This window comes from Phlebotomus papatasi, chromosome 2 (assembly GCF_024763615.1).
Source record: "Phlebotomus papatasi isolate M1 chromosome 2, Ppap_2.1, whole genome shotgun sequence".
Lineage (NCBI taxonomy): Eukaryota > Metazoa > Arthropoda > Insecta > Diptera > Psychodidae > Phlebotomus > Phlebotomus papatasi.
In genome coordinates this window covers 16147526-16172384 of record NC_077223.1, presented here as the reverse complement: position 1 = coordinate 16172384, position 24859 = coordinate 16147526, and the positions used below count along the sequence as shown (strand labels likewise).

General features: G+C 35.5%; 5 protein-coding genes across 6 annotated transcripts in view; 2 read left to right on the top strand and 3 right to left on the bottom strand.

The window, feature by feature from the left end:
• Positions 1 to 33: 33 nt before the first annotated feature.
• Positions 34 to 1300, bottom strand: LOC129802808 (aldo-keto reductase family 1 member B1-like). The gene is made up of 2 exons (XM_055848908.1): positions 1137 to 1300; positions 34 to 1074 (listed from the first exon to the last, which is right to left on the bottom strand). Exons 1-2 carry the CDS (start codon positions 1248 to 1250, stop codon positions 187 to 189), a joined length of 1002 nt encoding a protein of 333 aa, XP_055704883.1. The 5' UTR covers positions 1251 to 1300; the 3' UTR covers positions 34 to 186.
• A 1475-nt stretch (positions 1301 to 2775) lies between these two features.
• On the top strand, positions 2776 to 8906 carry LOC129802798 (serine/threonine-protein kinase PITSLRE). Its single transcript, XM_055848900.1, has 4 exons — positions 2776 to 2972; positions 3039 to 4770; positions 8106 to 8546; positions 8608 to 8906. The coding sequence occupies exons 1-4, from the start codon at positions 2890 to 2892 to the stop codon at positions 8836 to 8838; spliced, it is 2487 nt and encodes an 828-aa protein (XP_055704875.1). The 5' UTR covers positions 2776 to 2889; the 3' UTR covers positions 8839 to 8906.
• Position 8907: 1 nt separating this feature from the next.
• Positions 8908 to 10803, bottom strand: LOC129802809 (tRNA pseudouridine synthase-like 1). Its single transcript, XM_055848909.1, has 3 exons — positions 10554 to 10803; positions 10035 to 10478; positions 8908 to 9971 (listed from the first exon to the last, which is right to left on the bottom strand). Exons 1-3 carry the CDS (start codon positions 10598 to 10600, stop codon positions 9482 to 9484), a joined length of 981 nt encoding a protein of 326 aa, XP_055704884.1. The 5' UTR covers positions 10601 to 10803; the 3' UTR covers positions 8908 to 9481.
• LOC129800262 (uncharacterized) lies at positions 8944 to 9315 on the bottom strand. Its single transcript, XM_055844537.1, has one exon. The coding sequence runs from the start codon at positions 9313 to 9315 to the stop codon at positions 8944 to 8946; it is 372 nt and encodes a 123-aa protein (XP_055700512.1).
• Positions 10804 to 10853: 50 nt separating the features above from the next.
• LOC129802797 (EH domain-binding protein 1) overlaps positions 10854 to 24859 on the top strand; it is a 36017-nt gene continuing 22011 nt past the window's right edge. Inside the window, exons 1-2 of one of the 2 annotated variants that reach the window (XM_055848899.1) lie at positions 10860 to 11033; positions 11126 to 11513. In XM_055848899.1, coding sequence (XP_055704874.1) covers positions 11407 to 11513 — 107 coding nt within the window. In that variant the 5' untranslated portion in view covers positions 10860 to 11033; positions 11126 to 11406. Of the gene's footprint in view, positions 11514 to 24859 lie in introns of both variants that reach the window. The other variant, XM_055848898.1, reaches the window with a different exon arrangement.

Below are 24859 nucleotides of genomic sequence, written 5' to 3'. Positions count from 1 at the left end.
TCCAAGAGAAAACAAGGAAAACAAAATCGAAAATATTGATAAGATAATGCATTTTATTACATGGTGAACCATCTAATAATGACACTGCTAAAAGAAAATCTACTCGCAGGAGGAATACAATTTTATTTCACTGTTTGTGACGCAAAATGTTTTGATCTCGCTGTCCGGAAGGGAATCATCCCAGGATTAGAATTCATCGTGGAAGGGAAAGTATACGTGTGTCTTATTTGCAGTGAATGGACAGGTTCTCTCGCCAGTGTTGAAGGATTCCAGGACACGAATATCTTCAGTGCTGAGTTCAAAATCAAAAATGTTCAGATTGTCCTTCATGCGTTCCTTATTGGAGGATTTGGGCACAGGAGTTGCACCCAATTGCACAAGGAAGCGCAGAATAATCTGTCCAGGAGATTTATTGTATTTCTTGCCCATGGAAATAACTCTGTCGTCCAGTAGTGCGGGACGCGGGAAATTGGGATCCTTTGCGGCATAATGGGGCCTCCCCAGGGGACTGTAGGCAATCAGGGCAATGTCATTTTTGGCACAGAAGTTTCGTAGAGGTCCTTGATTGATTCCCGGATTGCACTCCACCTGATTAGACACAGGCTTTATCTTGCAATTGGCAAGAAGGCGAGTCAATTGAGCACTATTGAAGTTCGATACTCCAATACTTCGCACAAGACCCTTCTCCACAAGTGGCTCCATTGCTCGCCACGTATCCAGGTAGTCTGTGGTGCTGGAGAGAATCTCTCCAGCAGAGTTTTTAGGAGCTGTATCTTCATCGCCGTGAAATTCAAATGCCATGGGCGTATGCATCAAGTACAAATCAATGTAATCAAGACCCAAATTGGCCAGAGACTTCCGGCATGCCCTCTCAACGTGCTCAGGTTCGTGGTGGATGTTGCTGAGTTTCGTAACCAGAAAGATATCTTCCCTTTTCACTTTTCCCTCCGCCACTTTTGCAATTACAGCTTTTCCTACCTCTTTTTCATTGTTGTAGGAATATGCTGTGTCCAAATGCCGGTAGCCAATGTCAATGGCATACTTTGTAGCTTCCTCACATTCCCCCTCAAGAGCCTTCATGAACACCAGCAATTAGTTTTCCCAAGTTTTCCATCAAGATAAACATCGGAACTCACCAAGTATGTGCCCAGACCCAGCTGGGGCATCTTCTGACCATTTCTCAATGTCACCAAGGTCGCCATTTCCCGGAAAATGGGTATTTGTCTTGATAAAACACGTAAAAAACCCATTCACGATTATCAGTGCGTTTTGGCGGGGGACGGGGAGAGGTTTTGTGAGGTTATGTACTGTCCCAAAATCGATGAAATCCGCCTCGAAGGGATCGCAGTATGCGCGATGCACGCAAGCTGATTTTTACGACGCAGCGCGCAAAGTATATTTTATGCGCGCAGAATGCGCTCAGCAGCAAAAATTTTCATGCGCGCAGCATTTCGTCAGTTAAATCAGCATTTATAGTAACTTCATTTTTGCGATTTTGAGATATATACATATTTGGAATCAGCGTAATTTTGTTTATTAAAGGCACTCGAGAAAAAGAAACTTTTATAAGCCCAATAAAAATTATTTTAAACAAAAATTATCGTAAGTGCCCTTAATTAAGAAAAATTTTTCAGAATTTGTCTTAACTTCCATTTTTGGGGAAATTACGACAAATTTCCATACAAAATTTTTAGTAATCAGCATTTGTCCTAACTTTTTTTGCTTTTTTGCGTGGCTTGTAATTTGCAGCAAAAATGTAATATTTCTCAATAGAACGTTCACAAACACTTCCAAATATCCAAAGACAATGCGAATACTGCAAGATTAAATCATTTTAATTCAATATTTGCGAGAAAAAAAGTGAGAAGAAATCCCTACCCATCTGTCATTAGTTCAAAAAAAAATAAGCGACGTGGCGCACAAAATTTATTCAATAAAAGTTACGAAATGAAAGCTTTTAATGACAGGGCAACAGTTTAATTGACTAATTTAGTCAAATCAAGGCGCTTATTATCACTAGAATAATTCAAATTGATATAATGCATTTCAGAAAATTGTCGTAACTTCCAAGATTTCCATACATTGGAAGTTACGGCTTTATAAACGGTGGAAGTTACGATAAAATATTATTATGTTTCTTCTAACATATTTCTCAATATTGAAGCTTTTAAATAATTTTATAAAGATTTTCTCGAGTTAACTTACAGTTCATTAGTGCCACTTTTATTATTTTGACTCAAAAGTATCGCATTCGGGGCTCATTTTTTAAGAAAAATAAAGCTGAACTGAAAATTTCGTCTGAAATTTTCAGTTGAACTGAAAATTTTCCGGTGAATACAATTGTTACTCATTTTACAATAATATTGTTTGGAATAGGTTCGAAAAATGCTCCGAACTATTTTTAGTTTTTTTTTTTAGTAACTTTTGCAGGAAGAAATTAATCAACATAAAATTTTGTGGGGATGTAGATCTAAGGTTTCTGCATCCAATGATACCACCTTTTTATACTACTGTAAGTAGATCTACAATAGTCTTCTTCGGAACCGACGATGTACTGTGTAAAGAAGGACGAATCCACAGAGAAACTAAAGGCTTTTTTTTGGAAACCGGGAACTGAAGCCTTTTTGTTGGTTGGTATTACCTTCTTCTGTCTCAAATAAAATGTTTTTCGCGTAAAAAAAAGTTTGGGCGCAAAAATAGAGCTTGCGCGCAAGAAAAGAAATTGCGCGCAAAAGTCGTAAAATTTGCGCAACGCGCAACATTACTCGTGCGCAGATCCGGCCCTACGCTCGAACTGTCAGTGAGTTGTGGCCTTCTGTCTAGCACAAAACGTTTTCTCTCGTTTTTATGCTGATTTTCTGAGAAAATTTAAGAAAAACTCTTGGAAATATGAGTGGATACGATGAGGCATCGGGTGCTGAAGATTTGAGTGAAGATGGTCAAGTGAGATCACCAGATATTCACGAGGAGAGGTCAGTTGAAGAGTTTTTGTTTACTCCCAGGATGCATATGCTAATTTCTCTGTTTTTTTTCCGCAGTTTTGGCGAGGCTGAGGGTACTGAAGACTCCTTAGACATTAAACCACCCCAAGCCATGAGAATGCCTGAGAGGAGCAGGGATAGACGTGGTGGATACAAGGAGAAACGTCATTCGAGAGATCATCGTCATCGATCCGGACACTCGGAGCGTCCGGAGAGGCATGAGAGGCGTCATGGAGGCCATCACAGGGGTGATTATCATCATCAAGGCCCCCGTAGGCATTCAAATGATGACAGAGGTAAGCATTACAGTAGCAGATCGAGGGAGATGTATAGAAAGCCTGAGCATGAAAGATATCGAAATAGTCCGACGGAGAAATCCGAGGCAGATCGAATGCTAGAAGATTTGAGGAGTCATTTGTTGAGTAAGAGACATAAGATGGAGGCAGAAATGAATGCCCAGAAGCATCAGGGTGAGGGGTATGAGAGGAGACCTTCAAAGTATCAGCATTCGGAGAAGAAGGCTTCTTCGCATGATCGCAGGAGGGATTATCGAGAGCACAAGCGAAATGTAGAGGATATTGATAGCCCTGAGAACTATGGGGAACATCCGGGTGGATCAGGGAGAACACGAGAAGGACGCTATGAAGATCCTGAACAGGCTGCTAGAAGAGCAAAACTCCTGGAGATTGATCGGGAAACGAGTAGGCGCAAGGAGCAGGCCAGGGAAGAGCTCAAGGCACGCAGGGAGATGCGCAGAGAAGAGCGTCGAGATGGTCAGGAGCCAGTGAAGCGTCATAGGCACGATGATTCCGGGACAACGAGCCACAAGAAGCGAAAACACGCCTCAGCTGAGGAACAAGTGATTACAGTTTCTGACAAATCCGACGATACAGCTTCAGATTCAGACTCCAGTGAATCGTACGAGGAAGATTCTCAGAATTCTGAAGAAGAGGAAGAAGATGAGGATATTCCCAATAGTCCACTGTCCGTGGGAGATCTCTCAAAATCCGAACATAGACACAGAAATTCCTCAAGGAATAGCTCAAAGTCCAAAACCCATTCGCCAGCATCGGGCTCTGGATCACCCTCCAATAGTGGCAGTGGATCTGGTAGTTCAGATTCCAAGTCTCCAGGTTCCAGGGATTCCTCCAAGAGTCCCACGAAACGCAACAAGGAAGACAGTGATGCCATTCAGCGTTCAAATATCTTCGAGGAGGATGACGAAAAGGCCGAAAAGGCCACGGAGGAACCACCAGAAGCCAAAGCTTCCGAAAGCAGTGATGAGAAGGAAAAAGTCCCCCTGGCAGATGATCTGCCATCGTACTATCCTGCCCTTCAGGGTTGTCGTTCCGTGGAGGAATTTCAGTGTCTCAATAGAATTGAAGAAGGAACTTATGGGGTTGTCTATCGGGCAAAGGATAAGCGCACGGAGGAAATTGTGGCACTGAAGCGTCTCAAGATGGAGAAGGAGAAAGAGGGCTTCCCAATAACATCCCTCAGGGAGATCAATACACTGCTCAAGGGACAGCATCCGAATATTGTGACAGTGAGGGAGATTGTTGTGGGCAGCAATATGGATAAGATTTTCATCGTGATGGACTACGTGGAGCATGATCTGAAGAGTCTGATGGAGACGATGAAGCATAAGAAACAGGCTTTCCTCCCGGGCGAAGTGAAGTGCCTCACGCAGCAACTTCTCCGGGCTGTGGCTCATCTCCATGACATCTGGATTCTCCACAGAGATCTCAAAACATCCAATTTGCTGCTATCTCACAAAGGGATACTCAAGGTAAGTCTTTTTCTTCTCATCACAGCTATTGCAATCGTGACAAAATTTCGTTTTCTATGATTGGGCTCAAATTTGTTTGAAGCTTGTTTTAAAAATTCTTATTATAGGAGAGTTTTTCTTTAATCTTTTCACCCTACAACTTATTTTTTTCATATCTTCCGATCAGCCTCAAACTTTGTAAAATGTTTCCTCCAACTCCCTTGTCAGTATATAATTCTATCTCGACTTTTACAATTGAAATAATTTTACAGTTCCTCAAATTTGAATAATATTTTCAAAAACGTAAAGGAATTCATGTAAAATTCAGTTTCCTAAATTAAGGAATATAACTTTAGAGAAATTTATCAATTGAATTTGTTCTTAGATAGGTGGAATTTGTTGAGGAAATTAATATAATATGACAATATAGAGGAAACACCAGACAAAAATACAGTAGAATCTACCAAATTCGGGCATTTGAGACCGAATTAGAGAGAAATTCGGGCGACAAACTTTTTGTAATGCAACGATTTTTTATTCATCTGCATACATATATTGATTTTATATACTCATATATATTGTAGATTTCATGAAAACCTCTTAATAGTGCAAAATCCCTAAAACCTAAGACAAATCATGATAAATTTGCTTCATAATTACAATCGAACTTGAAAATTGACAACACACTTTTTTCGAATTTTACTGCCAAACGCAGTTTGGCAGTAAATGGCAGTTCGGATCAAACGCTGTCTAGAGGTGGCTGAGCGACCCTCTCTGTAGAACATTTTTCTGATTTTACACTACAGAGAGGGTCGTTCAGCCACCTCTAAACAGCGTTTTATCATATGGTCGTCCAAGAAAAACTTTCTTGTCTCATCAAATACAGCACCGTGAGAATAGTGCCAAAATTTTTTTCCTTGTTGAAACACCCTAGCCTACAGCCTTCACTCATATCGACGCTTCCATTCCGCACTTGCTATTTCAGAATGACAACTTTTCAGCAGAGCCATTTGAATCATTTGAATTGCCTGTGTAGGGGAGACTGGGGCAATATTTGTCAAAATGGATATTTTATTTTTTCACGAGCTATCAGGGAATCTGAATGACTTATTAAGCATATGCTTATAGACAATTTACCGCTCTACAACTTTCCCAACGTTATTTTGCCCTAACTCAAAAGGAAATGTTATTTTCCAGCAATTTTCTAAAAGATGATTTTGTGGAAATTCTCAAAATCGCTGGGGCAAATTTTGCCAGGCATGGGGTATTTTTTCCATTTTCTTTCGCTTTGTTAGCTTTGTTGCGAGTTCTCGTGAATGAATGAAATATCCAATTGAATTATTTTGCTAGAAAATTTATTCCTTTATAACTTTATCTAGAACATTTTTTATTATCTAAATGAGAAGTGCTTTTCAAGTTATTTTCCAAACGTTGTTTTTGGCAAGAAATTCTCTTCCGCCGGCTTGGAAATGGCAGAAGAGAGAATTGGGCGAATTGGACCAAACGAAGTTTGCCGAGTAAATGCCACATAGCAAAACAATAGGGAAAAAGGTGGCGGAGAGTGTTTTGTGTTTATGGAACTCCAGAGAAATTTAGGCCTTAAAAACTCATTTGTAATGTTGGGAATTCTTCCAAAAATCATTTAATCTATTCCTGTTGGAATTGTTTTGCCTCATAAATCATCTGCAGTCTCCTCAGAACCAGTGACTGGTTGTTCCTATTCGTCGTGTGGAACATCGTTTTTTGACAATATGTGCCCCGCCTTCTGACAAAATTTACCCCGAGTGTTCATTTTTAATAAAACTACTTCTGGATAAAAATCAATTTGGAAAATTGACAAACGAAAAACAGATTTGTATTCAGCAGATACGCATTATTCAGCAAACACACAATAATGGAAAAATTTGGAAAGTAAGTCTATGAAAATTGATATCTCTTGAAGGGCAAATATTTTAAAAACAGGGTTCGAAATTTCAATATTTTTTATCTTCTATATTTCTTGCTTAAATTCCTTAAAACCTTTGACGTTTATTGGGTTTACGAATGGCAATCTATGATAAAAATTTGAAGTCTCGCGGTCTCTTTTCTTTTGGAAGATATTGAATTTTAAAATTTTCGATTTGACAAAGTTTGCCCCAGTCTCCCCTATTTTTTTTCCCGAAAAAATGGAGTATCTCGTTACCCGGAAGTCGGATGACTACCAAATTTTCAGCTGTTATAGATATCTAGATCCCAGGAACAACATATCTCTCGGAGTAATAAAAGGCTAAGTCGACTTAGCATAGTATGGCATAGAGCCGTCGATATGTACTTTCTCTTTCAGTCAGCGCAGGATTTATTCGAAGTCCTAAAAAATTTCCTGATTTTTGACATCCCATTTGTGAAATCCACAAAAATTGAATTTTATCGGTTCTAAATAATTTTAAAAAAAAGTTTTTTTTCCAGAATATTCATATTTTCCATTGGGTCTTAGACCCCAAAAGACTCAGACTTGAGAGTTCCAAAAGATACGAATGAGTTAAATATGAAATAAACAATACAAATTTTCTAAATTCTTCTGCATTATGTCCCTAAACACTCTAAAGTTGTAGCGAACACTTTTGATATCAAATAAAAAAAATCAAACTTTTGTTTCGCATATAACACTTTAATATAAAACAATGATGATGCAAATTTTACAAAATGTATAATAAAATTTGATTTATCTAATCGCGCGTATTTCTGCTGAGTCCTTGAGAACTACACAAATACTTATCAGCCTGAATTTGATATATTCTGGAGTTAAAATTTCATGGGCGCCAAGACTGATGGTACTTCCTCGGGAACTGTCAGGAACCAAGAGAAAGTGAGAATACATTTTACTGATCTTGTGGGATCAAATGATTTGGTTTCCCCACTGAGAAAAAAACGGGGGTGCGATTAACTTTTTTCCCTAGTAACTTTAACACTTTTTAGGTGCAAAAAATATATCAACATTTTTTAATGTTAACTTTACACCTTTTTAAGGGTAAAATTAACATGAAAAATGGTAACTTTAACCCCTAATACACCTAAAAAGGGTAATATTTATACCGATTTCGGATCAATACTGCAGGGTAAAATTAACATTTCCGGAATGTTATTTTAACTTTTTCGGATTTCTTCAGTGCACCTTCCTCATCAGGCTCCTTTGGGTGAATTGGGTGGGGTTTTACTATAAGCTCACTCTAGAATACAGTGTGTCACACTGTGAGCGCAACAAAGTGAGCTTCAAATCGGATTTGAGTCCATTCTGAATTAGCTCACATAAGAATCTCATATAAGAATAAGCTGATCTAGGCTTATCTGAGGATTTTTCGTTTTTTTTTCAATGCTAGGTTGGAGATTTTGGTTTAGCGCGTGAATATGGCTCTCCATTGAAGCCCTACACTTCCGTGGTGGTTACACTGTGGTATCGTGCTCCTGAATTGCTCCTGGGATGCAAGGAGTACTCCACGCCGATTGACGTTTGGTCTGTTGGATGTATCTTTGCGGAATTCCTTGCGATGACGGCGTTATTCCCAGGAAAGTCTGAGATTGATCAGCTCAATAGGATTTTTAAGGATCTGGGTACGCCCAATGAGAAAATTTGGCCAGGATATGGAGAATTGCCGGCTGTTCAGAAGATGACTTTTACCGAATACCCAGTGTCTAATTTGAGGAAGAAATTTGCCCATCTTACGAGTGAACTTGGGTTGTCTCTGCTCCAAGGATTGCTTACTTATGATCCGAAGCAGAGGCTGACAGCTGAACAGGCTCTCAAGAGTCACTACTTTAAGGTAAAGGGAAGAGGATTGGGGAGGATGGTAGCAGAAATTTGATTTTTTTTGTTCTTTGCAGGAGCTTCCACTGTCTATTGATCCGGCCATGTTCCCGACGTGGCCAGCAAAGAGTGAACTGGGAGTGAGGAAGGCATTGGCTTCCAGCCCGAAGCCACCTTCAGGAGGTGGACAATTCAAGCAGTTGGGAGGGGATGACGGTGCAGACAACCCATCGGGATTTCATCTCGGAGGGAGCCTCCTGGAGTCTCGTCAGCTGGCAATGGGTCCAGGATTTAGCCTCAAATTTTAATAAAAGCCATTCCTGGTAAAATCTTGGAAATCTTAAAACAGGAAATCAATAAAAAAAACTACCCAAGAGTTTTCTTTCTATTTATTTACTATAAGACTATTCAGTTCAGTGACCTAGAATTTTAATGGAGAGCTCCTGGAGTTGTTTTACAAAGCCAGGGTTGGGCTTGGCAGCAGGTCTCTTGGTTCTGACCATTTCCAGGGCTTCAGTGAAGGGTATTCCATCTTCCAGGATCAAATAGCCAATGATAATGGCTGTTGATCTTGATATTCCTGCATTGCAGTGGACTAGAACGCGTCCAGATTGCCTCGCATCATTGATAAACTCCCTGGCTTCCCGGAGGGCACCAGAAAGGGGGCTTTCCGGAACATCTAGGCATGCAATGTGAAGATTCTCAATGGGATGGGGCAGGAAGATTGGGCATTCGATCCCTACGCTCAGCACATGCGTGATACCTAATTTAATCAGTTGCTTCATCTCCACAGCGTCCTGGGAGCCGAGGTAGAGCCAGCCTGGGAGGATTTCTGCAGCTTCTGGATCGGGTTTTGTGTCAACAACAAAGCCAAATGATGATTTTCCGGTAGCTATCACCTCAGACGCCCGTTCAATCACCTGCGAACCATCTGCAAAGGTGACTAGAGTGTCACAGGAGCGAAGATTTTGCCGGCGTGCTTGAATCTTCTCCAGGAGACTCATTTTCCGGGAACAGGAAGTCCTCTTCGTTGTACGTGACTTTTGTGAGATAGAGTCCGTACGGAGGGACGATTTGAACAGATGATGGCCAAGTGTGCTTACTGGGAATGGTTAGCATCTCATACACATCCTTCTGGGTCAGTTTACCCTCCCCAACGGCCAGCAGAGTCGCTACAATTCTTCTAACTTGCCGGTAGACAAAAGAACGTCCCAGAAAACGAATGTCGTAGAAATTGTACAGTTCCTGGGCATGCGAGGAATTTTCTTGGGTTGTCAGGGGCTTTCCTGGACTGATGGAGATCTCTTTAATCTCTCTCAGGGCAAAGAATGGATGATCCCTCTTGTTGTCTCTCGATGTGGACATAAAAGTTCGGAAATCGTGGAAGCCTTGAATCTGCTTTGCTGCTTCCTTTGCCTTCTCGATGTCCAGAGATGGATTTCTTGCACATGCAAAGGATACTGTTAATCTCAGACTTACCTTATGTACCTAAGGAAATACTCACGGAACAAAGAGGCATCGGTTGAGCTCTTCAATTGGGATGAAACTCAGCCTCCCAGCACGGCTCTGTAGCTTCTCAGCCACGCGGAAATCCTTAGCAATTGCCACACGATAGAGATAGGACCTAGATTTGGCACTGTAGCGGCAGTGAAAGGTATCCGGAACTCGCCTTGTATTCAGAATCCTGATGAAGATGTCATCTCGCTTGAAGGATTGATTTAAAAGTGCTGTGATGTGGTCCTGGTCATATGGCTTGCCATTGGGACGCTGAAGATCCACATGAACTGTCGAATGAAGGGCATGAACTCCACTGTCTGTCCGACTGGAGGGGACCACTTCAATCTCATTCACAGGACGCAGACGTTGAAGGGCAAATTCTAAGGCAGATTGAACTGTTGTGTTGTCCAGTGGCAGAGGATTCTTCCTGTTGATAGTCTTCTGGAGGCCTCTGCAAAAGACAATGACAAATATAATATTAAATCCTGGCAAGATACTTTCCCTTCTTGCCTTAAAAAAAACTCACCGGAAATTAGTTCCTAAATAGGAAATATTGAGCAAGTACCGATTCATATGACGAACATTTGCGAAATCATACAAACAAAACCCCGACACTTTGAATATATTTCTAAAAACTATTCTTCACTTTTTCTTTTATCTTGTTTCTTTAATAAAACTTGGAAAATGTAAAAAAAAATCCTCAAAAAATAAGAAATTCTGATAATTTTTCTCGCGCGGAAAAAAGTGAGGTTAGGGAGCACTGTCCCAAAATCGACGAATTCGCCCTGAGTCGTCACGAACAAATAAAAAAGATCTCCATTGAAGAAAAATTTCCTCAGTTTTGACGTGAACTTTGTGCGAGGAGGATGATGTTTTCTTGCAAATTTTGTGGAAATTTGGTGAAAAAAGTAGCCAGAAACTGCTCAAATATTGTCTAATTCCTCACCAGTGACATCATCTGGGCGGTGTGACGTGTGAAAAGTGGCAAAAAACGTGGGAAAAACATGTAAAATTCAGTGACCATTGAGATTTTTGTCTCATCAGAATTGAATTTTTTCAGATTTTTTCACACATTTATTTCTCATAAATTCTTATCAGTGAGTAGAATTAAGAGGTTTCTGCGTGAGAAGCCAGTTTGAGGTACCTCGTGAGTATCACGGGAGTGAAGAGACAAACGCAAGAAATAAAGTCTGCAATGACCTAACCTTCAACGAAAAAAAAGAAGAAAAATCAAGTGGAGACAGTTTTTGCAAATTCTTCAGTGATTTTTACCAAATAAGAACCCAACAAATGACCTCCAGAGGCTACCTTTGGAAAATGTGCAAATGTTAAACGTTAAATATCCTGCCAGTGACGTTTGTGAGTGAAAATTAAGCAAAATGATGGGGAGTGTCTGGAAGAGACTCCAGAGAGTGAACAAGAGGGCGGCTAAATTCCAATTTACTGTGTCCTACCACAGCTTGAGGGTAGAAACAACAGCTAAATGGTAAGATATTTTGTACTTGTCTTATGCTTAGAGTTATTATTGTCTGTGATTTCCTTTTCCACTGAGAAATTGCGTCAGTTAAGGTTGTTGGAGCCTTGAGGGTTAATCGATATATCCTTCAATTTTGACTTCCCTTAGGGCTACCGGAGCTACCATCTAAAAGACAGAGACAATCCTTTTTATACTTGCAATAATACAAAAGAAACTTCAGCTCTAGACGGTCTTATTTTTTTATTTTTTTAATAATGTATTCTCAAAAACCTTAGAAATCAATTTGATAAATGCATATATTATTAGGAGGAAATAGGGTAGGTATGCCAAATTCCGGCCAGCTTGCAATTCCGGCCATTTTTTTTGTTCCTCGAATTTCCATGATTTTTTAGTTTTTACATACTCTAGAGCAGGCCTAAGCCAAAAGAAAAGCCGAAGAGAATTTGGTGGTGCCTGTTCGCACTCTTCGCAATGCCGCTAATATTCACGTAGAGAAAATGAGTCAATTTTTAATGTGAAAATTGTTTAATTCCTTAGAGTTATGTCATTTTCACAAGAAAATCCTTTTAATATTTTATTTAAATACAGTTATTTGGGGTAATTGTAAATACTTTTCGATATTACAACAAAAACATTGGGATCAAATTTTGATCTGGATGACTCATATTCCTTTGAGCTGTCCCAAAATTCAGGATAGGTTTGAGAAAAACTTTTTTGTACAACACTATTTTGGTTAATAAGGAATGCAAAAGTACATATTACAAGAAGGGACACGACCTGCTAAGAAGCATAAAATAGAGAAGAAAATATTTTGTCACATTTCAGAGAATTTTCTCCAGACGTTTGTAAAGTGAGATATTTGTGTCTCTATCTCTCTTTCACAGTTGAATTGCGCGCGATTTAAGAACTTTCCATTTGAACTGATATTTGCATTTAATTTTTTTTGTATTTCTGCAAGATTCAAGTAAAAGGATGTGTAGTGAACAGCTATCCGTCTTCCCGACAAAGATATCAAGAAGACAATTTCTTTCTATATGAGTTTTTATTTTTGTTATGCCTTTTTGGCGCAAAAATATTTAGCGGGACCAAAATGTCATACGGATTTTGAGAGTGATATCCATTAAATTGTTTGACATCCAACGATTTTTTTGTTTACATTGAAAATTCATGTAGTGCATCCTGACCTGGCTGAATCCGACAGTCTCTCTAAACATGCGTACTGTCCAAAAAAGTTACACTGAGTAAGAATTACAGTATAGAGCACATTTGCTTAACAAAAAAAACCCAAAACGAGAACAATGTGTCATCAAAATTTTGAAACTTCAACTGCCTCACGGATTTTTTTATGTCACCCGGAAAAAGAGTCCACGGATAAGCGAGAGTCTACTGTATCATGGCACCGTGAATGAGCGGGATTAGTGTTACCAGTATGGCTATCTGTAATTTTTAAAATTATCAACACAAAATTTCCGATATTACATGACTTTTAACGAGCACAGGTCTGCTCTAGAGATTATACAATGCAAAAGAATAACAAAAAATGTCGCTTCGACGAACGATATGATGTGAAAAAGGCATTGGAAGAATTCCTGAAGGGCAAGGAACTATGAGAATCAAGGTGGCCGAAATAGGGCACCAAAGCTATGTCTACATTTTTATTCATTTTAAAATGTATTAAGAATGAGTTTAGAGTAAATAAAGACGATAAACTGGCTACAAGGTTCTAAGAAACACTCCTAAAGTAGAAGGAATGAAAAAAAAAATCAATTTCTATTAAAGATATTACATTTCAAACTTGAGACTTTGATGCTTGCATGCAACTATGCCGAAATTTGGCACACTTACCTTAGGGCACTTTTGAATTGGGGCACTTTTAAAATAGTTTTAGCTTCTATTTTTTTTTAAAATTGAACTAAGGTGATACTTGATTTTTTGGCTTATTTCTAAATTAAGCTGGTCCTTACAATTATTTTATTTATAACCACAATTATTTTGTGTATCCAAATTGCATCGTGTTAAAACCCAGTTTCCTTTAGAAATATTATTACTATAATAAATACCTAAATATTAATAAATATGCGGAAAAATCATATAGCAATGTAGCGCCCCAGTTCAAAGATAAGGCTTAGATTTATTTTAAAATAACAATGAAAAGGTTGATTTTAAAGTTGCCCCAATTTAAAGGTGCTCCACTTACCCCTAATCAATGTCATAAAAATTAAACAAGATCAGCGAAATTATTTTGAATCCTTCAATTTTTGTCCTTTGTTTCTATATCTTTCGTACAAATGAATCATTTCAAACTAAGAAAAGTTAAAGCAATTTTTCGAAAAAAATAAGACAAAAACCATTCAGGTTTTAAAAATTTCGAGACCTTTGCTTTTCTTTAATTCTAGCGCTTAATTAGATATTTGTTTAATAATTAAAACTGATAGAGTCCGCCCCTCTTACATTGTTTGCTTACAAAGAAAAGAAAAGAAAAGATTACTGAAAATAAAGTTAAATAAAAACAAAAAAAAATCAAAGAGAAAAAACTAGTTAACTTGGACCAGAGTGGTAGTATCTTTGAATGTCATTCAGAGATGTTTTGGAATGAGAATGAAGAGAGTTGAAAAGAACTACCAAGAGTCTCAAGCATAAGGATAGTCTTCCCCAATCCGATTTACCATAATCGATCAGTGAAGACCATTCTTAAGTGCTAGGATTAGGGGAAACTGGGGCACCACCAAACACGGGGTACCACTAAACACTAATTTTTATTTCTAAACTACTCGGACTATCTCGACCATTTCTTCAGTGGACAAGCATCCCTATAATGCCTATAAATTCCTATAGGTCTTATCCTCTGAACTCGAATATTCGATTAAAAAATCGCAGTGTACCCCGTGAATGTCATACCGATCGGCGCTGGTTAACTAAATCGAATGAGTACAATAAGATATAATTATAAAAAAAATACACATATAAAGTAAAGTGCCTTCGCTCGACCGGTAGATTTATTTATTCAATTTATTTATATTTGCTATAATATTTTGCGTATGCTCTAACATTAATCTAACATTCCATGAATAATACGAAACGAACCAGTGACAAATTCATAGAAATTGACGAAATTGACCATGAAACATTAAAAAATTGACCCATGCACCGGTCGAGTGAGGGTACTTTACCTTATTATCCAGAACTCAAAGTACTGAGAAAATTGATTATTTTAGTGTACTAAGAAAAATTTCATAAAAATTGTGTGATATGTTTATATTAGAAATAAATCTTTTCTTGAGTATTTAAAATAAGACGAACATTATTCTTAATCCTGTGCAAGATAAGATTAACTGGTAAGACCGATAGGACAAATGCTTATTCTAATTTTAACAATTAACAGTCTCTTGTTGTTGGAATTAACATGATCGTGGGTTGATCACAAACCTTAAAGAAGATTGTCTGATAAATAAGCAATTTGTTAGGCTGTAAATCAAAAAAAGATTGAGAGCGAAAAAGAGACAGATAAAATTCTAAAATTTGAAACAAGCCCAAAAAGATGTGAATTGTCATGTAAATATATCAAGCCCATTGATTGGAAAAGAAATTGGATCAGACACGACAGAGAAAAATATTGTGGTTCTTCTCCCACTCATAATATATCTCTTCCTGAATGGAACATTGAACTTATGAGAGGTTAGTAGACAAGAGGAAAAACTTTTTAAAACCTTCTTACGACACTTTGTGGCCTCTTCATCCACCCCTTTTTGGTTTAAGGGAATGTTGAGGGTGAAGGAAGAAAAGCCCATGAGAAATTTTCTTGGATATAGAATTTCTGCAGAGGCTGATGAACTTTTTTTAAACTCATTTCTATAAGTGAAGAAGGGAACTTGTGCCAAAAAAAAAGAATAGATTAAGTGATAAGTTATCGCTGTGTACTTGATAAATTGATTGCAAAGTTCAATTTAAATATTTTGTAATCATTTTAGTTTTTTTTCTATAAATCACTGAAATAAAGTTTTTCATACAACGGATGTTGGAAGAAATGATAAGAAAGGAATTTGACTTATTATTGAGTTACTAGAAAGTGTATCTCTAGATTTATTTATTTGGAAAAAAAAAATTATCATCACAAACAGAAAATGCTACACAATCAGCTCTTTTCATGCCTAGAAATCTCAACAATAGTAGTTTTTTGGCCTTAGAATTTTTATCTTGAAGTGATTTCCCCATAAAATAAATTAGTGTTCTTAAAAATGTTCAGGGTTTTTGTTCATATTCCTTGCAAATTGTATTTTATGTAATGGTGTTTTTTTTTTGTTTAAAAGTGAAAAGGGAGAGAAGTATTACATGAATTTTTATGTAAATTTTATAGTCTCAATTTCCTTGAATGATTCCTCTAATCTCACCACATCATATGTTTCCTTCCTTCTCAATTTAGGAAAAAGAGAACGAAAGGGGGCTTCCTTTCATTTCCATAAATTGGAAAAAAAAGTAAAAACACCTGGGTGACACGAATCTCGATATAGGTGAATTTCAGCCTTAGTTCGTGAATAGAATTTTTAAGTGTCCGCAAGAAAGAATCGATTTTCTGTCGTGCATCAGATTCTTGAAGGAAATTCTTGTTTTATTCTGGAAGTCTGTCTTTCTTGTAAGATTGAAGGAGAAAGTATAAAAGGTGGGAAAGAAAGTGAATTTGAGAGAATACAAAAGGAATATACATACTATGTATATATCCAGTTTAAAAAAATACAGAAGATTTTTTCTTAATAACTTCAATAGTGAGCAATAGGGTACAATAGGGTAATTTGGAACTGAATCTAATTTTGAATTATAAGACACCTCTTAACTCTCTTTCAGATAAATTAAAAAAAATACCATGAAAAGCTTGTCTTTGTCTTCTTTTTCGTGGTTTCGTCTTTCTCTTTTCCCTCTAAAACCTTGAGAAAATCTCAATATTCAAATTTAGATTCTGTTCAAAATTACTTTATTGTATAGGGTACAATAATGGGGTATTTTAAAAATTGAAATTTTGAGTATTCCTCACTGCGATGGGCAAAAGAAAAAAGAGAAGTCTGATTAAATAGCTCGTAATAACCTTGGAAAATCTTGTTATCTTTAACAAGATATCTTGCACAGTAAAAAAAATTAACACTATTATAGTGTGTAATCTTTCACACCAGTATTATAGTGTTAAATTTGGAAAAGTGTTTAATTTAAAATTGTTTAATTTAAAGTTGTTGATTTTCAAGATGTTGAATTTGGAGTTGTTGAATTTTTATGTGTAAATTCAAAAATTGTTGAATTCTGTTTATTGTTGAATTTTCTTTTCATTTCGAAGATTTTGATTTTTTTGCCTTTTTAGAAATTTTTATTGGTTTTTCCTGTATTCGGGATCCCCCCTAATGCGAAATGATTACATCTGATGCTCGGATCTTCACGATACACTTATTATGCATATAAATATCTGGTGTTCTATATGACTTTTGCCCAATGAAAAGCATCTCGACTGAAGTATAAGTCTTAATTGGAAATTCAACAATTTTTACACAACTTTTGTCTCAAAATTCTACAACTTTTGTTTAAAAATTCAACAAATTTGGTTGAAATACACAAGGCTTCACACTATAATAGTGTTAAAAATTATGATCAAACTATAATAGTGTTAATTTTTGATCATGTAACAAAAAATACCATAAAGTTGTGTATTTTTTTACACTATAATAATGTGAAAAACTGTAATCATACTATAATAGTGGTAATTTTTAGAATTTGTCAAACAGTTTTAAATCACGAAACATTGTTGAAATTTTTTTATGATTATAACGATTATAACAGTGGGAAATTTTACACAGATCGCAATTAAATAAATAATTTATTCGATTTCACACTATTATAGTGTTAAAATTTTACACATTTTCAAATTAAACAACATTGTTGAAAATTTTTCAACGATAATAGTGGTAATTTTCAATCACGTGACAATAAATTACCAAAATGTTGTGCATTTTTTAAACATTTTTAAATTAAACAACTGAAATGTTCGATTTTGCACTATTATAAGTAGTAAAATTTTACACATTTTTTTTACTGTGTGGTAAAAACTGATCCACAATATTTCATAAAAGTTTTGCCAAAATTCTTTTTTTTTTTATTAAAAAAAAATGGTAATTTTTCTACTGGAACTCAAAGAGAGAACCGTACACAATACGTTTTTTTAGAATTTGCCACCAATCTGGGGCTTGAACCGTAAAAGATTTAAAGTTCCGGTCTTTGGTGACCCCTAATCAAAAACATTATCTCCAGATATTTCTTCCTTTTTCCCTCTCCTCCTTCTTCCTTTCTAAAATCATGTTTTTTAATTTATTTTGAAAACGTCCCCTACGACTTCTTTTATGTACTCTAGGTCAACATTTCGTACCTACATACGTATGACCCCTATCATCATCATCATTAATTTCAACCGCTTATCCCTAATTGGGTCGCGGGTCCATGACATCCAGTTTAGCAGCTCAAGCTTGTCGATCCTCCGCCACTTCAGGAAGATGTTCGGGTTCGATCCCAAGGCGGTCCAAGGCAAGATTCTGAATTTGATTCAGTCACCTTGTCCCAGGCCTGTTTCGAGGTCGACGCCTCCTTACAATGACTTGCATAGTTTATTTGGGGAATGTTTTTCCCTATGACCCCTATATGATCGATAAAATTTTCGACATCGAATTTCCGAGAGTCAAAGTTTAACCATTATGAAGGGTATTTTTAACCGATTTGCTCAAAGTTGGATTTTTTTTGGAAGAAATTTCCAATCCATCAGTACCCATTTGTAATACAGACCTATGATCCTATGACCGATAAAATTTTGAACATCGAATTTTCGAATGTCAAAGTTTAACCACTCTGTTGGAAAAGCCATTAAAATTTACTATTCAGCTGTATCGGTCCTCAGTCCTCGCTGCTAATGAGTCGGTAAACTTATTCGTATTTGATTTATCTTTCTTCAATATTTTATTTTAATTTGCTCGAAAGTTTGCTACCGGGCTAGTGGACAAACGATAAGAGATATCGATTTCCGGTCTTCGATGATCCCCTCCCCATCAGGTCAATATTATCTCGAGATGATCTTTCTCTTCACTCGCAACGCATTTTTGTATAAATTTATATGGTAGAAGGGTAGCTAAACATCAATTTATTTTACAATATTGTTTACAAGATATTTTTCCAGAGCTCATACGTGTGGGGCTTGTACGTGTTCGTGGTCTTACTTTACTCTTTGTCCTCTTGAAGCAATGAGGATATGTCAAAATCCCAATTAGGTTTGATTCCAAATTACCCCATTGTGCCCTATCGATCCTACCCTACATCCTTAATCTCCTTAATTAAGTTTCTTTGCTTAAAGAAATCATCAAGAACTAAGCTTTCTATCTAAACAATTTTCTTCGAAAGAAAACTCAAACAAAAATATGTTTATCTCTTCAGTATACACACCAAAATATTTCACATCTCTCGTGATGTTTGTCGTTGTAAGAGGTCACAAACTATGTAAAAATTCTCTCGTGATTGATTATCAAAACAATGTTTTTTTTCATCTCCCTTCCACCTTTCCCTGCTGCTTCTTATTCGATCTCTGATCTATTTATATCGACACCGCTTTTCTTTGGTGTCATTGACAAAAAATTGCCAATTTTCGCGCTTTATTCTCAAGTGTCTGCTTGCGTCTTCAAGGTCAGTTGAGGTTTCAATTGAGAAGAAAAATTAAGAAGCTAGACCTCTGAGAAAATTCCTGGAAAATTTTTGAAGTGACTCATGAACAGTTAGACAAAATCATTAAATCTTTCTTTGCAATCGAATGCCTTGAAATTTTCGGCTGAAGTTCTTTGCCTTATGCAAATTACGAGTTATCTGAATGTGTTTTGTTTTTAATACGACGCCACAAAAATAGCACGAAGTTGTAAAAAAAAAATCTACGTTCTACAAGGGATTTATTTATGGGCTGAATGAATCGTATAGTTAAAAGCGTATAAAAAGAAAACTGTTTACTTTCTTTTATAGGAAATGTCGTTATTGTGGGCAGTTTTAGACATTACATAGAGTATTTTTAATTTTATTTTTTGGGGTAATGAAATCCTGAATCCAAACTTGATACCTAATGCACATTATTTAATCCTTTGAAGCATCTTATGCCCTAGATACACTTACGACTTAAGCCGAGAGACAACTTAGTGGAAAATTATGGAAATGTAGTTTAATCATTATTTCGAATATTATTACGCTAAGCCGTCTCTCGGCTAATCTTCAAGTCTGTCGAGGCCCTTAGTCTCATCATATTCTCTAATTGATTAGAATTTGACAATTGAACTAAAGTATTTTATAGATTTTAATTAATTAATGTTAAATATTGTGATGGAAAAGATTTAAAAAGAAATTATTTTTCATAAAAAGTAGAAGAGAAGACAAATAATTTGTAATTCTATTTAACGTTTTTAGTATATTTAGCTTAGAATCTTTATAAATAATTTTCTTAAAATACATAGGGGAAACCGCGCTACCTTCGGACGACCAAAGCTTCGGATCACTTAATTTTTTTATATGTCCTTAATGGATTTTACCCACAGCTTTTCAGGAAATTTGAGGTATTGAATTAGCTAAAAATATAATATTATAATGGGTGAAACTCATTAAAACATATTGGAAAAAAGAGTTATTTGAAGCTTTAGTCGTTCGAAGGTAGCGGGCTCCCCCCTATTTCTTTATTGATTGATTCATAGCTAAAAATAGCGTATTTTTTTCTTATCTTAATTTTAGGAAACTTAAAAAATTGTATTCGGAATTGTTCATAGATTCCTCATAAAATTAAAAACCAAATATTTCTGTTTGCAAATATCAGTTTGTTTGAATAAATCATTATCGTCAATATAACTTGTGATAAACCGAAGAATTAAAAAAAACCTAAATTTGAATTTCTGGAAGAATCATATACCAAAAGTACACTTTTCCTTGAAATTTACATAATGCTTAGTTTTGCAAATTAAGTTGTGTTTAATAATCCTATCTATTTAGAAGTTTTCATAATTTTAACAAAGTCGGGCATTGTTTTTAAGAAATGTTAATTATTGACTACAAAAATAGCGTTGTGAGTTAATAAGCGACTAAAATTGACGGCAGTGGACCGGCAGAAGAAGGCTCAATCTTCCTTAATTTCATTCCGAATAATTTGTACAACTTAGATAAAATATTATTGATTTGTTGTACTTTTAGACAAAACAAGAAAATTGTTTTTCTTGTTTATTAATATTCTTTTTTATTTTTTAAATAGACCAGTAAAATCCTGGATAAACCTCATATCCAATGCTTAATTAATCAGTAAAGTGCCTACATTTTTATTTGGATCTACTTGCATAACTTCTTGTTGGTTTCATTTAAAATGTGGTTTATAAAAATGGATTAATCTGTGAAATTTTGTTTAGTAAATGGATTATTATAACAAAGAATTCTGTTTCTCAAAGATGAATAATATCTTTTTAATTATTCTGTCTTTAAAAGTTTTACTTTAATTCTACAAATTCTAAAAGATTTCAAAATAATTCTAAAAATTCTTGTAAAGGCCTCTACACATTGGGAGCAATTTTCGTCAAAAATTGCAATTTTGACAGAATTTTGACGTTTTCACCTGCAGCATTGCATGCAATTTCCTTCAACAAAGCAATTTTTGACAAAAATTGCTCCCAATGTGTAGAGGCCTTAATACAAATATTTATTTTTGAGACATATGTCTCCCATCATCCGATTCGGTACAGAAATCGGTCACTGTACATTAAGCCAATTTCTCATTATGGCCACTACACACTAGGAGCAATTTCTTTAAAAAATGCCTTTTTAAAGAAAATTTCCCCTATCCTTGTAGGCAAAAACGTCAGAATTTTTAAAAAAAAGGCAATTTTTGAAGAAAATTGCTTTTAGTGTGTAGACACCTTTAAAACGTTAATATTAAATTGACAAACTGGAGTCTATGAAGTTTTTTAAACTCAGAAGATTTAGCAAAGATTCTTTACAAACTTTTTTTATGTGTAGTTATAATAAAGGCCTCTAAACTTTGGAACCATTTTTTGTCAAAAATTGCTTTTTTGACAAAATCTTCAGAAACGTCAAAAAATTCTGTCAAAAATACAATTTTGGTGAAAATTACTTCCAAAGGTCTTGAAGGTTTCTACACATTGGAATCAATTTTTGTCAAAAATAGCATTTCTGATAGAATTTTAACATTTCTATCTATATAAATATTTTAATTAGTTTCACAATTGTTTTGTACAGCTAAATTACATTACATAAAAGCCCAGTTTTCTTTATGAATATGCAAAAAAAATCGTATAATCAATGTAACCTCACAGCTCAAAGTATCCCCATTTCCCCTGATAGATACTAAAATGTGCACAACTCACTCAATCTCCCCTATGCAACAAAAGCAAACAATTGCGAAAATTGATACCAAAGCACTTTGAGAGTAATCAGGATCCTTGTCTGGCTTTCTTCAAATATTCAATCAAGCTCTTCCATACATTTGGAATACTAAAAGTGCTAAAAATAAATTTATCATCTTCCTCTAGCGTCCTGTGAGAACGATTTTCTTTTTATCTGAAGAAAGTACATTGAGAAATCACTGAATGTGTTTATCGTCGCTTGTTTTATTTGTTGCCATTCGCCTTTGTTGATCACTTTTCATCAAATAGCTCCGAGGCCAAACGTCATGATTCAATTGACCATATCGCGGAATTTTTTTTCCTCGCACTGAGTATAAGAGAGATGAAGCATCTTCTTCTCAAGTATAATTAGAAGCCTTATACAACAGACCAATAAATCGTAGTATTGGGTGGTGAAACGAAATAATCAGCATATAGAATTTTTCTCGATGGGGAAAATAAATGGTAACAGAAAGAATGTATTCACAATGAAATGGTTTAAGAAAGAATAAGAAAGAAAGTATATTAGATGAAAAGGAAATTGCGGAAAAATTCTCCTGAAGGACGAAAAGAGATTTCTTTTCCGTTTTCCTCGTGTTATGGTGATTCCGTCCACTGATAAATGTTAGCAACATTTTATCTAATGGTTATTGACACGGAGACACACAATTTCGTGTGGAAAAGAATACAAATAGTCGAATTGAGGAAGATTGAGGCTGTTATTTAGAGGGCGGGATTTACAAGGGAAAAAATATATATACGGTGAGATTTAGGTAGAGCTGTGTCAGGACGAAATTGATTGGGAAATTTATCGAACAACTTTTTTCCATTGTTGTTTGTTTGTTGTTTTGAAGACAGAAAAGTTGGAAATAATGATTTGCTAAATTCGATTGTCGAGTTTTGTAACATTTGAGACAAAAGTCGCGAAGGCGTTTCTCCACGGAATATTCCATGAAAAATGGTACAGTAAATCAGTTGATTCTTTGCTTGTCAAGTAAATATTCCGGAATATTTTTTTTGATTTTTTTGCAATTATCTTATGTTGAACATTTATTTTTATATAAATTTATGAGGTTACCATTGGGCTCTATTTGCTAATTCCGATTATAAATTAGCCTATTTTTTTAAATGAAAAAAAGTTATATAAATTATAATTATAATTTATATAATAGTTAAAATCGTTCTAAAGGTTCCCAAAAATATAAGTTTATGTAAATAAATATTTATATTAGCAAGTCTTTTTTAAATTTTGTTTATTTTAAAAGTTCTTGTAGATTTTTAGAGGTTATGTCCAGAGTAAGGGCCTTGACAGACCTCAGGATTAGCCGAGAGATGGATTAGAATAATTATACTTAAAATAATGGTTAAACTTCATTTCCAGTATTTTTCACTAAGTTGTCTCTCGGCTTAAGTCGTAAGTGTGTAGGGCATAACCTTATACGGGCTTCAGACCTAAGGTTTAGCCATATGGATTAACTTCTCTAATGCCTTATCAGTCATGATTTTTTGGAAAAAATTGACTTAGAATTAGATTATTAAGGTCAAATTACCTATTAGATTTTGAAAAATCAATAAAAACGGTTGCTGTTTAAGATTTTGAGACCCTCGGGAACTGAGCTAAACCTCTAGTCTGAAGACGGTCTTACTCTCAATAATTATTTCTTAACTTAAATAATTGCATTAGGTTCATATAACATTTTTTGTGCCTCTCCTAAATGTAAACTTAAAAACTTCTAGTACTTCGTGAATTTTGAATGCATCAGTAATTCGAAATTTCGCTTATTTTGGAACAAAGATTAATTTTTTGTCTTAAAAAAAAATAGGTTAATATTTATAAAGCCTTTGGGTCCCAATAAAAATCCCGAAAGCCAAAATCATGAATGATAAAATCCCAAATGAGCTAAAATCCGGAATAGGAGAGAATCCCGAGCACCAAAATTCCGAAAACCAAAATCCAAAGTCAAAATCCTGAAAACCCAAAAACCTATGAACGCTAATTTCCCGAGAGTCGAAATTACAAAAAACGAAAATCCTTTCGCTTTTTTTCAAGATTTTTGCTTTTGGAATTTTAGTTTTTGGGGATTTTAGCCTTTCGGGGTTTTGACTTTTCGGGATTTAGGGTAACGTGTGATATTTCGGGACACTTTTTAGCTCTTTCAAGTTTCAAACAGCTTAACGACTTCTCAAATATTTTTTTCCTTGTTGATACAGATATTTATGTTCCTTATGCAATCCAGAATAAGATTCTAATCGAAAAATGTTGAAAAATGCATATTAATACAAAATAGCAAAATATGTAAAGAAGTAAGAGTGGCATATTTCGGGACAGTTGGGTATTTCGGGACAGACAAAAGTCGCTATTATGCAAATAAATTTCACCCAGCCTGATTATTTACCTTTAAGTAGAAGTTCTAAACTTTACTCTTTCATACATATTTTGTTTAAATTTCACTTTTAAAGTGACTTAAATCGAACAAAACTAAGCATTGTTTGTGTTGACATCTGCAAAATTGACCACACAGATGGTTTTGTAAAAAGTGAAATGTGACACTCACAATTCACGCATATTTTACACTTTAAATCAAATAAAATTTCAGAAGTTTTATGTTTTATACGTAAAGAGCTTAATATTTTATATAGAACTTGGATTTTTGATGTGTCCCAAAATACCCATATTATTCGGGATTTTGACCCTACTTATTCGGGATTTTGACCCATTCAGGATTTTGGTTTTCTGAATTTTGGCCGGCACCGATCCCTTCATATCTTCATTCAAAAAATTCCATAACTTTGTGTCAAAAAATTATACTTGAATTTTTTCTAAAAGTTCGGTGACATTAGCTAACAAGTCGCAATATATTTGCAGTTTTCTTAAAATTTTCATTTATTAGTACTGAAGACGATGCAAAAAACAGAATTATCTTC

Bases quoted from the DNA above. Each gene is read 5' to 3' on its own strand.
- LOC129802808 (XM_055848908.1), bottom strand. From the start codon at position 1,250: ATGGGTTTTTTACGTGTTTTATCAAGACAAATACCCATTTTCCGGGAA. The intron at 1,075-1,136 runs GTGAGTTCCGAT...GTGTTCATGAAG, and splicing joins TGGGTCTGGGCACATACTTG to GCTCTTGAGGGGGAATGTGA.
- LOC129802798 (XM_055848900.1), top strand. From the start codon at position 2,890: ATGAGTGGATACGATGAGGCATCGGGTGCTGAAGATTTGAGTGAAGAT. The intron at 4,771-8,105 runs GTAAGTCTTTTT...TTTCAATGCTAG, and splicing joins CTCACAAAGGGATACTCAAG to GTTGGAGATTTTGGTTTAGC. The intron at 8,547-8,607 runs GTAAAGGGAAGA...TGTTCTTTGCAG, and splicing joins TCAAGAGTCACTACTTTAAG to GAGCTTCCACTGTCTATTGA.
- LOC129800262 (XM_055844537.1), bottom strand. From the start codon at position 9,315: ATGAAGCAACTGATTAAATTAGGTATCACGCATGTGCTGAGCGTAGGG.
- LOC129802809 (XM_055848909.1), bottom strand. From the start codon at position 10,600: ATGAATCGGTACTTGCTCAATATTTCCTATTTAGGAACTAATTTCCG. The intron at 10,479-10,553 runs GTGAGTTTTTTT...TGTCTTTTGCAG, and splicing joins TATTTAGGAACTAATTTCCG to AGGCCTCCAGAAGACTATCA. The intron at 9,972-10,034 runs GTGAGTATTTCC...TGCATGTGCAAG, and splicing joins AACCGATGCCTCTTTGTTCC to AAATCCATCTCTGGACATCG.